The sequence below is a fragment of the Epargyreus clarus genome, unplaced genomic scaffold (assembly GCF_041222505.1).
Source record: "Epargyreus clarus isolate Ecla_fem2 unplaced genomic scaffold, WU_Ecla_fem_2.2 ptg000008l, whole genome shotgun sequence".
In the NCBI taxonomy this organism is placed as follows: domain Eukaryota; kingdom Metazoa; phylum Arthropoda; class Insecta; order Lepidoptera; family Hesperiidae; genus Epargyreus; species Epargyreus clarus.
The window spans coordinates 12,805,866-12,823,730 of record NW_027332216.1 but is presented as its reverse complement, the minus strand read 5'-3'; the positions used below and the strand labels follow the sequence as shown (position 1 = coordinate 12,823,730).

The following is a 17,865-nucleotide window of genomic DNA, read 5'->3' as shown; positions in this document are numbered from 1 at the left end:
TGTTAAATTAAACTTTAAAAAATATAATTATGAAGTTATTATATAAAATGTTTTTTTTTTTCATTTAACCTACCTTGGTGTTTTGTTATCAGTTTATGGATCAGCTAGTCGGAAATGTTATCGCAAGCTTGTAACTTGTAACGTCTTTCTGATAGTGACGTCATCACAGTTTATGTTTAGCGAACGAGGAGACAGTTACGAAATGCACAAATTTCGTTTTCAATCGCAGAAGAGGCGCATTTAGTACATTGTTTAATGTACAGTGTTTTTTTTAAGCCCAATGCGTTTTCCGTTACGTGTTTTATGAATGGAAGTTCGCATTAACATTGAAAGTGTCTGAGTTGCGTTTTGGCGGCATTACACGAAGCCACAAAAATAGAATTCCTTGTGCAATAATTCGGCGCGTATTCCACTAACGGGGATATGGGTCAGGGTCAGTGAAGTGAAAATGTGTGGAGAAAAGTGAAAAGTGAGGAATAAGTTCTGGGTACAGTGTCAGTATGGAGAACCCTACAGTCAGCGGGCTCCGTTCCCGGTCTCGGTCAAATACACCCTTCTTGAGGTCCAGTTGTGATCGCGAGAGCTGCTTGGATGATCACCCAGGAAAGTCTGGAAGGAAAACACCAATCAAACGAAGCACCCCTATCAAGTGAGTGCCCTATATTGGTTTTATTTGTTTACGTTACTTTTATTGATTAAATTGATTGATTCTTTTGTAGATGTATGTTCCTTAAATGAATAAAATACAAATACAATACAAATCTATATTACTTATCGAAGTGATCAACACACAATTTTGTACTCAGGAAAAATTAATTAAATGTATAAAAATATTTCATCAAAAACAGTTATTCTAAACAGTTATCGCTTATTATCTTGTGAAATTTAAATTGACTTTCTAACCTTATATCTAAATGTCTGATAATAAGTTGAAGACTACTGAATATATAAGTCATCGGTAAGCCCTTGAAATTGTAAGATATTGTCAGAAATCTTTCTTAAACACATTTGCAGCCTTCTTTTATTTTGGTGTCAATCAAGTAAGTTTATCAGTTGACAAGCTTAGTGTTATAGATAACACTCAATCTCAAAATCTATTATCAATTTCTAAATAATCTATAGATATTTTTGCAAAATTACAGCAAGCAAAATACAAGATATAGTTAACATTATATGGGTCCACGTTGATCCCATAATAGAAATGATAATAATGCTTTATTCTCCTAAAACCTTATTTCTGCTCAATAACAGCAGTGTTAGGCGCTACTGTGTTCTGTTTTGAAGGGTGTAGTAAAAAAAAACATACTTTTCTGTGGCGTTCCAGCTTATTCCTTAGGGGTAGTGGCACATCTGTAGCCGACCTCAGGTAGGAATATCTAACCCTATCTGGGGTTGATTACAGATGTCGACAGGGGAGAGATGAGCGGCAGTAGCCACTTACCATCAGGTGGACATCATAATAAGGTTACATACAATGGCCGAGATAGACACACAGAAAGACATTTAAGAAACACTCATTCAACATACATTCTACATTTAGTCGCCTCGCTGTTAATTAAATCGGGAACTCTTTGCATGTCATATAATATAACAACCAGTGAGCTCTAAAGGTCCTTAATCAATACAAGAGATAAGTGTACTCTGTGTTATGTGTACATCTGTTCTCGTCACATAAGGTGAACTGCACAAACATTGATACAATCAGATAACTTTACATACTGCAATCATTAATACATTGTTTTCATTGAGTTTAAAATTACATGTTAAGAAATAGTCCATGTAAACCTATGGATCTATTTATTTATTAGGGTTTTTTATGACTTTTTTCATAGGAAACCATTGTTCACCTTGTAAATATTCAAAACACCATTTGATAAATTTCACACCATTGATACCCAAGGCCCATGGTTATGGAGGCCAGGTGTTTGTTTGATGATGTCATAAACATAAAACTTGATAGCATGGCCATTGAGGTCTTTTGATGACCTTCCTAAATACATATACCTGAGGTCAAAGTATGTTATTAATGTTTTGACATTTTTAAGTCACATTATAGCATTGATAGTAAAGAAATATGTTAAAAGTATCTAACTGTGTAAGTACTAGAGATCCTTCAAGGAAAATAATTATCTATCTAGATCATCTATATTAATAGTTGTTGTCAACCTGTTGGACATGGGTTTATTCTCAGAGTAAGAAAGGTTTAGCCATAGTACACTATACTGGCTACAAATTGATAGACAACACATAACTTCAAAAACTTTCGTTTTTCGAGATCTCTGGCATGTAGATTTCCAGACTAGATTATGTTTTCCTTGGCCCTTAAAGCAATTAATTTGTAATTTTAGTAATTATACCGAAAATATAATCTCTGACTTAGTATATGGCATATTTTCTTTCATGATTCCTTAGAGGGTTCGTTCCAACTCAGGTTAGTTCCAACTAAATTTAAAAATATAAATAGGGAACCTACTTGTCTGTGTGCATATGGTTATGTATGACACACTCCTATCGTGAAAGTGTTAGTGGCATTCTTCATTTTATGAGTTCAGTTGCACCATCAATGGTTACTTATATTTCATTACAATAAAAAAATACAATGATGGCGTGGTAAGGGAGACATACTTTTCTGAGGTGTTCCACCTTACTCCTCAGGGGTGGCCATGCATCTGTGGGCAACCTCAGTTAGGAATATCTAATCCTATCTGGGGTTGATTACAGATGTTCATGGGCAGTAGTGGCCACTTACCATCAGATGAACTACATGCACGTTGGCTACTCTTATGATATAAAAAAACAATGATACATAGTATAAAATGAAATTACTGGTATTCAAAATGTAAATGACAAAAACATATGCTTATCTTTTACATGTACTAGTTTAGTCATACCGGGCAAACAAAAAATAACTTAATATAAAGAGAAAAAGACAATGCCGGAATATGAATCAACCTTGATGAGGTTACTTTATTTTATGACTAATGTAATTAATGTAAGCTATGGAGTCTTCATCCACTATTTATCCTTTACTCATTTATTTATTGTTTCTATGAAGTTACCCTATTCTTTCTCTGTGGTTAGAATACTCTTTATTGCACATTTACAGTTGAATTTTAACAATAAGTAATATACATACACAGGTCAAGCAGTATGCAATAGGCGGTCTTATCGCTAAGTAGGAATATCTTTCAGACAACCTATGCATGAAAAAGAAAAGAGAGACACGTGAAGACAGAAGGATGGTGTGCGTGAAATTAGAGAATGAATAGGTTAGGAAGGATAGGATGCATTTAGTATTAGTGTTAAAGCAACAAATAGAGATAAAAAAAAAACAAAAACAAAATAATGACATAGTACATGTGAAAAAGACAGAAACGAGGTGGAAATCATAATTTCAAGTAATGGTTAATACTTATCTGTGTGTGGTCTGTAAAATTTATAAAAGTTTTTTGATTAATCAGCCAGAACCTCAGGAAGTGAAGTGAAGCTTAGAAAACCGATTGACTCCACCATGCATTTATTTTGTTTAAAGTCTAAAAGTATGTAAGGGGTCGTTCAAGTATTACGTAACGCAATTTGGGGGGGAGGGGGGGTCATGTGAAACGTTACGATGCGTTACAGGGGCGGGAGGGGGTCTTCCGTAATACACGTTACGTAACATTTTTTTAATAAAAAAATTGGGAATTAAAGCTCCTAAATTGGCAACCCTTTTCATTTACGTTTTACGGGAAATCCTTTGAATGAGCTGGTTCAGCCGAACTAAGTCCTGAGTATTCTGAGTTAGACTAAGTATAGTACAGTATAGCAGTATGTATGCTTTGACCATACTTAAACTAACTTAGAATACTCAGGAGACCTAGTTCGGCTGAACACGCTCTTTGTATAGTCTGGTTGTCATTTTTAATTTGTTCTCGCAAGTTGGCAAATCTTTTCGTTCATATTTCACGAGGAATACCTAGATTGTATTGTACGTCATTTAATGTTGTTTCCGTTGTCAGTATTCGTTCGTTGTGTTTATAGACAAGTAGAGATGGGTTGTACTAGGTAAATTTGGGACTAGGTATGCCTGTTCCTAGTATTTAAAAATACGTGATCCAGAAACCTGTTCCACCTAGTCCCATAAAGTCTCATTAGTTAGTACAATTTGGTGTGGACTAGGTACTTATTCTTGGACTAAGAAGCTAGTTCGTTCATGCCTTGCATAAATACGTAAGGGCGGTAAGGTTTGCACGCGCACTCACTAGTAATAATAATTGTAATCTTTCCTTCATACTTTATACAGGCTTAGGACTATCAACGTTAGATTTATTGAAATAGTAGTTTGATTTATCATTAAAGGTTTCGTGAGCCGGCGCGGCGTCCACCTAAATGACATTCGTATAAATTCGGAATAGATGCACGACTGAACAATTCCGAATTTTCACACATTTGACATTTCATACTTAATTCGCATCGAGTATCTGTTTGATCCGACAGCGACTAGGTGTAGTTAAAAAGGACAAGTATATTTTTGCCTGCCCATGAGTTGATGTTTTATTAGTTTTTACTCTTATTCGCATTAAAAATCTCTTGTTTTATTTCTAAGTATTATAAAGTAAATATGTAAGTAAAAGTATCCCAAGGATAAAAACTATAACATAACTTTTTAGCGAGTTTAGGGTAAAAATTGACACTTGAGTGTTACGTAACGTTTGGGGGGGGGGTATAGAAAAACGTTACGGTGCGTTACAAGGGGGGGAGGGGGGGTCAAAAATCTTCAAAAATTGCGTTACGTAATACTTGAACGGCCCCTAACTTAGAATTCTTGACAAAATATCTACCTACTTATTGATTTGAGCATGTTGGTCATAGTTAATCTTAACCAATTTTTTGTCTATCAAAATTAAAATTCAACAATTATTGCTTAGAAAATTAGTAACACAAGTGGGCAGTAGAAGTATCTCAAAACTGCTTAAGAAACAATATAATGTTTTCTTATGGTATAATTTTAGTGATTTACTTCACTGCTACACTGATTGCAACATGAAGGTTCAATATTCAACCCTTTTCTAAATATGTCACATAACTTATACATAAAATTTTCATGTTACAATGTTAGTTACCGTACTCCTCCGAAACGGCTTTACGGATTTTCACCAAATTTTATATGCATGTTCAGTAGGTCTGAGAATCGGCTACTGTCTATTTTTCATACCCCTAAGTGATAAGGGTTGTTCACCCTTAACATTATTTTATTTATATGGCAATAAAAATAAATACAGTATCATAATATTTGTGGATTACGAATGCTATATTTATTTTATGGGTTAAGGTCCATGTAATATTACACCGGTGACCTTGAGACGTTGCCAAGTGATAACAACTTGTTTTGTCATGCATGCATTACAAGTGAAGCGCATATTGCTTACAATGCACCCTGTATTATATAACCGTGCGAGTAGTATGCAAAATTTTGTGTGTTATTAGGTTTTTTAGTTTTTTATATTTTACTATATGCACAATGTTTTATGATTGTTGATGATGGGTGCTAATTTTAATAATGCACTGTGTCGTGGGCGCCATGGACACACAAGGACTAATTCACAAACACCCAGACTTAGAGCAGAATTCTAAATTTACCATTTAGATATTTGTGTGACCGGGGATCGAACCTGGAACCCTCTGCTCGTCAGAGCGGTATGTTGACCGCTCCGCTACGCGGGTCGTTAAGAACCGAAAAACATTTCTACTGTAGTCACACGTTACTGCCTCACTCCTGGGGTTTTCTGTCAGACCTATCTATTGTCTTCATATTTATTATGTATTTTATTTCATTTTATGAACTCATTTCTCAGGCAATTAGCCCCAACGTCAAAGAAGATAGAGCCACTGTCGGAAGACAATGAGGCGGCACCAGCGCACCACACGCGGCAGTCTGTCAGAACCAACACCGAGAAAATCATCAAGACCTCTGACTACTCCTCGGAAGAAAACCTGGACAGACTGAGGGAGCATAAGAAGGAAATATACCAGGTAAGGAAGCTTGGCGAATTAACAATAGGTTGAACGGTTTTTATTGTAGTGTATCGCTGTAAATTGTAAAAAGTCATTAAGATGGTTATAAATTATTTTTTGTTACTAGGCTTCTTAAGGCTAATTGCAATGCGAAATTGTTGTAAGGGTACAGTTGTTATGGTCCATTGGTGCTGTGCTCGAACTAAGAAACATATAAGTTGCAAATATTATAAGTTGCAAAAAAAAAATTCTTATATTTTAATTTTGTGTAATGTGACTGCATGGTAATAATATATTATTTTTCCAAGTGATTTTGCCTTACAATCAATATTAAAATAGTAAAATCATTGGCTACAATGTGCTATTAGCAACCTTTTATAAATTGATAGTAAATACCACCACCACTCGCCGAAGGATGAGGTTCCATCTACATCAACTTGATCCGCGGCGGTCCTTCACGGTTCGGTTTGCACGGTCATTTTTGCCGCGTACGTGCAAAATGTGGAATGAACTCCCTCCTGAGGTATTCCCTCAGGACTATGACATGGGGCTCTTCAAGAGGGGTGTAAAAAGAACTCTCCTTCAAAGCCGGCGATGCATTGGCGACTCCTCTGGTGTTGCAAATGTCCATAGGCGACGGTGACTGCTTTCTATCAGGTAGCCCGTCTGCCTTATCGTAAGAAAAATTGTAACCTTTGTAATGAAATAAGTGACTGATTGAAATTACTGTTTCTTAATTCGTGAATAAATTCATTTATCTATCTATTCTACTTTACCTTGAGATAGCAAATTTTTCGAGAAAACTTCAAGAGTCCTTGACTATTCTCTATCGTGTATGCTATTGTTCATTTCTCATTTACTACGTTACTGTAGTGCTGATTACAATACATTAGCATACTAAAGAAACCCACTTAAGTTGATATAACAAGGTTGATGCCATAAGGAGTGTTTGTTTGTTATTTTCATTGAATTATCTTTATGGATACGTTTTCGAGACATGGTTAACTAATGTCTCACATTATGACAAATGTACAGTATTTATTTGTAATATGAGTTGTGTTGTTGTTGTGTATATTTTGTTGTTATCTGGTAATAGATTAGGAAAACTGAACTGAGTTAATGAATGAATGGGTTGTTAAGATATCCGCCTATTAATATCCATAACATTTTACTTTCAAACGTTTCAAATGGAACAAACGAACCATTTGAAGTCAGTGAGAACAGAAGGGTTATTTAATATTCTCGAGGACATTGCTAAAGTGTAATTGAGGAAATAATCATCTAATACTCATACATTATTACGGACGCTATAAGAATTTACGGCCTGAAACAGCTGCAATTTCATTTCCTTCATTTCTACCTAACACGGAATACAGCAGTGTTAGGCGCTGCTGTGTTCCGTTTTGAAGGGTGTGGTAAGGGAGACAGACTTTTCCGAGCCGTTCCAGCTTAGTCCTCAGGGGTAGTGGCGCACCTGTGGCCGACCTCAGGTAGGAATATCTAATCCTATCTGGGGTTGATTACAGATGTCCATGGGCGGCAGTAGCCCCTTACCATCAGGTGGACTCCATGCTCGTCTGCTACTTCTGTATTATAAAAAAAAAATCAAGTCATAAAGTTGTTATATTTGTAGTGTTATATTTTTTATTCGTAATATCTCACTAAACTAAAGAAGTGAACTTGCGAAAATAAAAATCTATTTTGAATAAAATATTTAGAAATGAACGTAATCCGCAATTACGACTTCTATGGATATTTCTCTTTCAAATTTTACACTACAACTTTGGACTACAATCTGTATCTGCAACGAGTTATACCTATTTATAGAACGTTGAAATGTCAACGGAATAAATTTAAACCGACAGATTACAACGGAATGTCCACAACGAAAAGCTATCGCATCGTGACCTAAATTCCGTTATAGGAAAAAGTTAAAATGGTAACTGTTAAATATGTGTAAGCTTGGGCGCCTGTTCCTCGAAGCCATTACCCGTCTGTAACTGAATAACGTACCGTAAATAAGTAAGGTGGCAGAACCCTGTGTGATTCGACTCCGGCGGCACCACCGCCACACCTATTTTTGCCTTATAACAGCAGTATTCCTGCTGTGTTATGGTTTGAAGGGTCTGATTAGGGAGACATGCTTTCCGAGGCATTCCAACTTAGTCCTCAGGGGTAACAGTGCATCTGTGGCCTACCCTTAGGTAGGAATCCAATTCCATCCATTAGTAGGCGTCCGTGTTTTTAAGCCGTATGCCCGGATGTAATTGAATAACAATTATAACGCACCCATAAATAACAATCAGTACGCAAGTTGAATTGAACAGACGCCCACTTGCGCCGGCGTCTTCCGGTAAGCTCGTTAGATGCTCAATATGGCTTAATGTTGTAGGACAGCCATACAATCCAGCTGGAGGTAAGTCACCGCCGCCTATGGATATTCGTAATTTACTCTAAGTAGGTTGGAGATAGAACTTAGTCGATCACAGGTGCGTTTCTCCCTACCCCTGAGGACTGAATCGTGAGTGAAGTCGATCATGGAAGCGTTGCTCGTATTTCTGTAGCAAACTAGCAACCTCATGGCAGCTTTTTGTGAAGTTTTTTTTATCCTATCCCACCTTTCAAATTAGAACATAACAGCGTTTAGCATTGCTATTTTGACGCAGAAATGATGTGTGTTGGTAGTGCCGCCAAAATCGGATCGTGATTTAGTACTTTGACGAATATGTATTGCCTAATAGGTACCTATATTTCTGAACTGTCTTCACCATTATTTCCACCATCATCGTGATATTATTTATTGACAAGTCTTTGACATCCTTTTGGGTAAATAAATCTATATCATCATTGAATTAAATCTAGTCAAAACCTTACAACAAAAACTATTTAATCTATTGTAGGGTACTATAGAGGCGCGTGTTGACCGCAATAGCAAATCGCAGTCGCGTGGCGTACTGGGAAGTTTCCCATTTCACATATTATTATAGATCATGTTACTTGGTTACACTCACACATTGTACATTTTATTAGTAGGAGAATCTAAAATTATTTACTTAACAATGGTTTGAGGGCGGATAGCATTTGAATTCTCTCATTCACACTTAGAGTCGTGATTAGACACTTTTTTTAATTTTGTAAGATGAAAAAATACGACTTAATTATATTATGCAATGGTTTTACTGTATTAAAATAAGTCTTTTAATTCTTTCATCTCAAAAAGCATCAAAATTGGAAGTAAAAATAGACATTATATTGCATTTGTAGACGCTAAATCTATTAACGAATTGTTTGTTTGTATTAACGAATTAAATTACCAAAGATCAATTTGGTACACAAAACTTTCGATAGATTGGTTTTTAATAAATGCCCATCTCCATTATACAAAGAACTTGTACGAGGCAAATTTTCATGCTTCTAAAATCTAAACCTTGGCTTAGAGCTATGTATTATCTGTCAGTCAGTAATAGATTTATATTAAGTAGGAGGTATCTTATTAGTACGGATATAGAACATAGAGTCTTAAGTGGCTTATCTGTGTTTGAGATTATCTCTCACGTGCTCAGACACTCATACATTCCTATGTTCCGGTCACGCGTACGTAGGTAACTCACATCCAAACGTCAAATTGAACACGTGGTTAACTGTATATTTTATTATATTAGACTTCAGATATTTATACGTAGATAAATGTTTATGCAATTATACTATATTTTTCAAGCCGCATTAATTTCAAGTTGTCTCAAAATTCACTGGTAGAGATTGCTTTCTGGCTAGCCCAAGGTTGGCTGGTAGAGAAAGCTATTAAAGCACATAAATATTACCATTTCCCGGGTATTATTGAAACGTATTATAAGCCAACGCCGTCCGTCCGTCTGTCTACCCTGGGTTAAAAAGTGAAAGGAATCTCACGCACAGAACATGTAATGTAACGTTCGCTGGCTTGCGAAGTCTCAACAAACCGTTACAAATTCAAACATGTGGATAGGGCGTTTGCGTTTGTTTGTGTAAGTTTGTAAACGGTTGTAGCTTATCCAATAGAGCATCAGTTTTAGTAAATTAAAATGAATTCGCCGTAAGCATTTGCAATGCGTCCACATCTTAGTGCGTTTGTAGAGAAATGGAGATTGCGGCAACTGCCGTATGGACGTAGCATTATGGTTATTATAGTAGACGAGCTTTTGCCTGCGGCTTCGCTCGCGTTACGAAGTAATATTATTTACTAAGTAGATTTATACAAACTTTCATCCCCTATTTTATCCCCTTGGGGGTAGTATTGATCAAAATCCTTACTTAGCGGATGCCTACGTCATAACATCTACCTGCATGCCAAATTTCAGCCCATCCCCTCCAGTGGTTTGGGTTGTGCGTTGATAGATTACTATGTCAGTCAGTCACCTTTGAGTTATATATATTTAGATGTCCTTACCCTAAGAAGTTCGGTTGTTACAATGATCCTAAAAGAAAGAGTAGTAATACATCTCGTGATAATAATAATGGCCGTAAGTTTTAAAACTGGTTGTGTTGTAATCATGTTACAGCCGCAGAGGAAGTGGTGAGGGCGCGTGCGTCTATCTCGGTGACTCACGCTCAAATTGTTCTCAATTTCACGTAATTATGCACTCCTTGCAAATGAAACGATTGATGGTCGTATCCAATTTGTCTGCATGAAAGTTGAGCTAGACAAGAGTATATTACTTCAGGATATTTCTTACTCTTTAGATACTGGGTATATCTACTTTTAGGTTTACTTAACATGTAGATATATAATTTGTATTAATTAATACTATATCTTTAGTTTTGAACTAGCCTTATTAAATAAAGCACATAGATTAATTGGCCAAATACCTCAGTTAATTTGAATAAGTCTAATCGGCAAATAATAAACGCAAATATAGGTAATTAAAATTAATTGTGCTCGGTGATTGACTAGACACCATAATTAAATGGTCCATAACGAAAATGAGACTGAATTTTAATTGAAGTCAATGATAAACAACACAAATACATACTATGTTTATATAATGCAGGTACATCTATGTCTATTATATTGTAGAAACTTGTGTATGTAACGTATGCACCCATGGAATATTTCTAGTCTTAATCAGCTCTTGCACATTCTTTCTAGTTTTTTGACCGTCATACAAGTACATTAGTACCAATCCAGCCAGTTTTACGGGATTTATGCTAATAGTTTCCAACGATAGACGGCGGCATTGCATTCTTATGTTTTTTGTTATTTTTCTATGTTGGTAAATATCACCTTAAATTATTCAGCTCTAAATTTATTTAAGATCAAACTTTTAAAAATATTTAAATCGATCCTTTTGTTTGCAACTAACATTTAGTTTGTGCTTGTTATGTGTTTTTCCTACAGCAATTCAAAATATTCGCTTTAGTAAGTAAAGAATAAATGGTGTTTCTATAGTTACAAAATTGTCCAAAATCAATCTAGAAACTTGTTCAAATTTAAATCTTACAAATTTCGTCTGGATGAGCCCACCACGTAAGTTGCATTATCTTGCTTTATAATTAAAGTAAAAAGTCGAATATATCGACCCCATTTGTCAAATATATCGACTAGTGTTTGGTAAAAATATATCCAATCTTCAACTATGTTGGTCGGAAGACGACGCCGTATTTTCTAACATGCTTAAAGATTTAAAATATACGCCAATGTTTGCCAAACAAACGTTTAGTTTTGACAGCATTTCGACCGCCACGTTGCATGCGTAATGCGTAAACACGAGAGCATCATTGACCTCGTTTTTTAAGCCATGATGAGCACATAATAGGTAAGTACTTGACAAACGAGTTGTATAGTTTATGGACCCTTCTTAAAGCTAGCGATAATGTGTGAAAACCTTTAATTTAAACGTATAAACTAAATTCTTGGATTCCTGTCTTTAAATCTAAAGACTTACTATATGACACTGGTCTTCGATAAAGACTGTTTTTATCAACCAATATTTATATTTTGAATTCTGAGAATAATATCAATAAAACAACATCAATAAATTAAAATGTTTTGACGCAGTGTGGACAAAACTTAACAGGAAAACTAAGGGTTTGTAGCAGGAAAACATAATAATAAGTCCAAATATAACTTGAATCGAACTCCCGCGTCGGTTTATTTTTACAATACTCGTACAACACATATGGACATTATTATTCCCGACCATCTGCTGCACTCCGGTCGCCGGCGGCAAAGAGCATAGTTTAAAAACTTTGGCTCCATACTTCGAATACCTAATTGCCGATCGGCCACGTTCAATCTTGACCTAGTTTGTGTTTGTGTGTTCTTTATTTATACCGAGGTTTTGGCGATGCGAGGTACGTCTTATTATAAGTGTAACGTTTCTATGGCGATGGGCGAAAGCGCCAAACGTAACCCAATCGACTTATCATATCACGGCATAACGTTGGTTTCGCGAGCGTGTGTGCAAGCATGTTTGTTTTATCGGACAAGGTCAGTTTTGTGTAGTGATAGCATTGATAAGAGCGTGTGTCATAGTGTACGTTATGTGCGTCGTTCCGTTTCGTTTTGTTTCACGTCGAAAGTAATAATTAGAGTTTTTTTTAATACAGTGGAGATTTTTAATTTAATTTAATAGAAATAGATCATAGACTTTTATTAATAAAATTATTACAGGACATTTGTTCGTAACATAGTAATATACTAAGGACATTTAAGCTAAACGTCTATGTAATAGGTTTGGAATCTTGTCTGAGGTCGTTCATAGAATTGTTGTTAACTTGTCACAAATGACCTTCTTATTTGAACTAAGTACTTCATGTTAGTGCAATTTGTTTTAAAATCAGAATGCTGCAGCCTAGCACTGCTTTACACAATGATATTTGGAAAAAACTCGACCTTTTCTGATGGAGCTTCACAGGAAGGGATATAGATTTCTTTTTCACTTCAAAATATTTAGGATTCTTGCGCATAAATAGAAAAGACTTGCAACTGGGGCGGTGCGGTGTTATCATATTTTGTGGTTCTACTTCCTCTTATACAAATAATAATAGCTGTTTTAATTAGGTACTTGGTTATCCTGTTTTTTGCTTTCGAAGTTTTACATAGATTTCATGCCAGATTTTAAAACGTAGATGATGTAATTAGATCGATTTATAATATTATAACCTTTCATCCTTTGCTGACCCTTTGGTAATTTTATTCTTAAGAATCCCTTTTAGTGCCTATCCTTGTATAAGAAACTTCTGTGCAAAATTACACAAATCTAGACCGATTTAGCTGTGCTTATTCTGCCTGTTGTTTGTTGTACATTTATTTATTACTAAGATGTATATTTGTCCTTCATTTGCTCCCACGTCGTCCCAGCACAAACATTGCACCGAAATAAGAAGGGCTATCTCTTATTTACAAGAGCACTTAAGTTATTTTTAAACTCATCAATAAATGCTATTGCTGTTATTGCTCACAATGTTACTGTTATCGGGTGAAAATGATAAATGTTATTGCACTTGTGTTGGGTTGATGTGGTTTAAAACGTAGGTTTTTTAATGTACCTACTCATTAAGTCATGTGATGGAGTACGTTTTAGGTCTCCTACAGGTATGGAAAGGGGAGTCAGCGCAAAATTTGAATATGAAAAGGAAACTATTTGAATAATATTAAAACTCATTTAAATAATTTTGACCAAATTTAAAGGTAAAAATACAAAAGTGAGGTCGAATGCGCAGAGTAGTAAAACATCATATAAATAAAATTACTAGATTTATAACTGATAAACCGAGCCTTAATTCTTGTACGTAATTCCTGCATGTGTATTATGTAAGATCTGTTAGGTACTAATACTAATATAGCTCAGGATAGATAAATAGATCCAATTGCAAATGTTGTCGTCAATAACGACGTTATTAGCATTATAACAGTTTGCTATTCAATCTAATTAAGTCTGGCTTGTTTATACACGGCCCGGAATGTAAAGGCAACAGCACAATGTTACATTTAGAAGCACGACTCGATAAACTGTACGTGACTAGAGATGGGCAAAGAACCCGGTTTAAACCCTGTGCAGGGTTTAAACCCGATAAATACCCGTTTATTTCCTCCCACTGGGTATTTATCTGGGTGTTTATAAAATGAGTTAATAAAATCTACACAAAGCTTTTAAATTAGTTCAAATGTTTATTTAATAGATATACTATAGGTTTTTACTGTATTTCTAGTGTTTTTACATTTTTAAATATTACATTTTTAGGGGTTCATCTATTTTTATTAGATTTTTAATTATTATTTGTTTGACGAAACAAATAGCGCACAACTAAAACAAATAAATATACCTCTCGTATACTATTGCACAGGTGGTGTGGGAATATGGGCATATAATGTAAAATGTAATTCTTACGTAATATCTTAATAATTATAGCTTTAAGAAAAAAAAATAAACATTATTTTATAGAAAATTTTAAGTGCTACAACTTTGGTCCAAGGTACTTTTCGATAAAATTTACCGTTTTCGAGAAAAATCCAGAAACCCGAAAATTTTGACGTTTGACCCCGAATAAGTGCCGACACACACATCGATGAGGACTTTTGGAACTTTACTTGTGATGGTAAACCCAAGGTCTCTACGGAAGTTTAGCTTTATGTTATTTGATTACTATTTTTATGTCTAAATTGACCGGACTATAAAAACTCCTTTATCAAAATGTTTCGATGTCATTTTCTGTAAATTAAGTAGAAAAATGTTAAAAAAGTCTTCCCAAAGTTTAATCTATTATTGTTATTATCTTTGTTACTTTTGGTTTAACGACAAAAAGTTATAGAACTAAAATTATAGATAAATCAATTTGAAACCATAATTGTTTTTACTAAATTTCTGTGCGACAAATAGTTTGCCTGGTAGAGCGTAAAAACGCTTTGTGCCCCTTTTTTCAAGATGGCGGTCGAGGGACAACAGTTGGGACTCCACAAATTAGGATTTAACTGTACACTAAGCCCTTTACACTAATCATTGACATCTATAAAATAAAATTGGGTCTTCGAAAATTGCAACCCAAATGTAACACATCCGAATGGACTATAACATGACTATAACAGCGTAGTTAAATGAAATATGTGCTTTTAGAGTGCATATTTAGTGAATTGTTTACAATATTATTTTAAAAATGATATTACACGAAGAAAATAAAAATATGAATGACAATAGTTTACACCCGCTGTTTGGGTGTTTATTTGGGTTTAAACCCTATTTCACCCAAAATACCCGGTTTAAACCCGTATCCACCCATTGGGTTTAAACCCTCTGCCCATCTCTATACGTGACTAAACGGTAACGGAAGGCTCCCGGCTCAGCTTAGGGATGTGGTGTGACGAAACCATAGACTTTGCTTTTTATATCTATTGACGAAACCGTCGGATATCTGAAAGAAATAAATCCGAAACGTTAATTGAATTTTGAATTTTAATTTATAACTTCCAGTGTAATGTTTGTATATAATTTTGTCGCTATTTATGTATTTTTGTACGATACTATACGTTTTTATATGCAGAGCTTCGAGGTCCAAATAAAGTTATGATGTCCGTTAAAGTATGAGTAATTTATTACTGTATTAAAATTGTTGTTAAACGTTGGATTGAATATGAAAACGATTAAATTTTATTAGCCATCAAACTGACAGTATACAGCTATGCACTATAAAGAAATATGCTAGTATGCACAGGTGCAGAGTTTTAGATCTTTCCGTTATTGTAAATGTGGATAAGTTTATGCTTTGAAATCGGTCAATCTTTTCCAAATTAACTCTTATAAGTAGACAGAACAAAAATAAAAAAAAATGTTTTAGTACGAAAAGCAAAAGGAAACCCCATTTCTTTATCTAATAAAGTATCGTTTATAGAAGTTTCATTGGATCCGAAGTATTTTATAGGGATACGGATCTTGCATAGGGATACGGTTGTTAGGGAACATCCCTACCTCGTAGTTAATGTTGCAAGTTCGCGAGATCGATCTGTTTATGCGGGCGCCATGAGCTCTTAGTGACATTTCTACGGGTCATTGACCCGAGGTTAGATCGAAGTCCAGGGACAACCACACTGACACCATTTAAGGGAAATGTCGGTTGGTTCGTTTACTTTTATTTAAACTTCGACAAGTTTACATAATTAAATTGAATATTTGTTCAGCGCTTTTATATACGTAGGTGAAGGTAATACAAATATTCGTCAAGCATATGAAACTCTGAAGAGATTTCTAAAAAAATGTTGCCAGTCTAAAAACCCACATAAGTAGCGTGGTCGTGGTAGCGGTAACTTTTGCCTACACTTTTCATTCAACAAAGGGGACCGAGGCCCAGCATTACGACAATACCGTAACAATATGGTTAAGATAACATATCAATTCCCCTGAGTTTAACGGAAACGTATTTTTTTTATTATAAAGTAGCGAACAAGACTGACAGTACTAGACAAGATACAGAACATGGTAAAAAAATATTTTCTTCATAACATAATTTAATTCTTTCTGAGTGCACTCAATTAGGGTGCACTAAACATAATTAACTTTAAGCGAATGCACTATTATCTTATCTATACGTGTGTGGTATGTATCTTATCGTAATTAAATGTAGATTGTAGGCCCGTAAATTACTTGCCCTATTGTTATAAAGTTTTGTTTGATGTTGATAACAGTTGAAATTCCTTAGGTCCCGTAAGTATTAAGATGTGTGATGTGATGGATCCACTATATTTTGTTCCTTTAATATATTCGTTAGTGTAAGGGGGATGGGGTAATACTAATGACAGGAGGTGAGCTATTGACATAACACTACCGACAGATCATGCCGAGGAACAAAAATATTTTTCTATGATATTATCAGTAAAGATAGTCATCGTAATAAACCTATTTGTAAAGTCTAAAAGTCACATAAACATTATAATATTAGAAAGTTAAAAACAGATTCTTATCCGTACATTAATTTAATGGTTATGAGGTTCCCCTAAAAACCCTCCAGCCCGCATTGAATCTTGCGAGCTAAGCTTATAATATATAATCAATGGGAGCATAAAACAAATGTCTATCGGCAGTCATTATAATACTACTCGTATTTAGGAATACGGTGGAGTCGTGTTGTGTCGCCACAAGTATAGACATCTGTTTTCATAGCCCCAACGACACGTCCGGCGCAGAATGGACCGCTGATTCAACAAAGATCGTCGTATAATGATAAGGCGCGGAACCTTCCGATCAAGAGTAAGATATGTATGTCGACGCGATGTGATCAACGTGTTCACTTACGATGTTAAATAAAATAAAGGATCCCGCAAGATGGAATCTCACCATTCTGAAAACCAATTTAGATACGGTTTTGGACTTAACTTAATTTTCTCTTTAATCAAAGTTTTATAATTCACGTGGAATGGATGGAAATCTTTTAAACATGGTATAAGATTTAAGATGATAATTGAAACAAAGATTAATTAAAGAAATATATCGAACAAAAGTATTATTATTCCTTTTCCATCCTTACTTAATATTATAAATCCGAGAGTAACTCAGTCTGTCTGTCTGTCTGTCTGTCTGGTTGTCTCTTCACGCCCAAACCACTGAACCGATTTTAATGAAATTTTGTACAAAGATAGTCTGAGACCCGAGAAAGGACATAGGATAGTTTTTATCCCGGAAATTCCACGGGAAAGTTCTATATAGAAAACAACGTAATTTATTTTTGTGAACCTAAAATTCCTTGGAACTCGCGGTCTCACTTCGCGCGTATCAATGATGTCACCGGTGACGATGACGATGACTGTTGCCGCTTTTTGTACACTTGTAATATATTTTTTGCTTCACGGTTTTGTCCGATAGCGTGTACTGGCGAATATTCTAATGAAATGCGTGAAGTTAGTAA

At 35.1% G+C, this 17,865-nt stretch overlaps 1 protein-coding gene across 4 annotated transcripts in view; it reads left to right on the top strand.

The window, feature by feature from the left end:
• Nucleotides 1-145: 145 nt before the first annotated feature.
• The window catches only part of LOC140744482 (klaroid protein), a 44,192-nt gene continuing 26,472 nt past the window's right edge, over nt 146-17,865 (top strand). For 2 of the 4 annotated variants that reach the window (XM_073076092.1, XM_073076091.1), the window contains exons 1-2: nt 146-649; nt 5,835-6,012. In XM_073076092.1, the coding sequence (XP_072932193.1) occupies nt 501-649; nt 5,835-6,012 (327 nt within the window). In that variant the 5' untranslated portion in view covers nt 146-500. Of the gene's footprint in view, nt 650-5,834; nt 6,013-12,298; nt 12,325-17,865 lie in introns of those variants that run through there. The other 2 variants (XM_073076094.1, XM_073076093.1) reach the window with 1 other exon arrangement.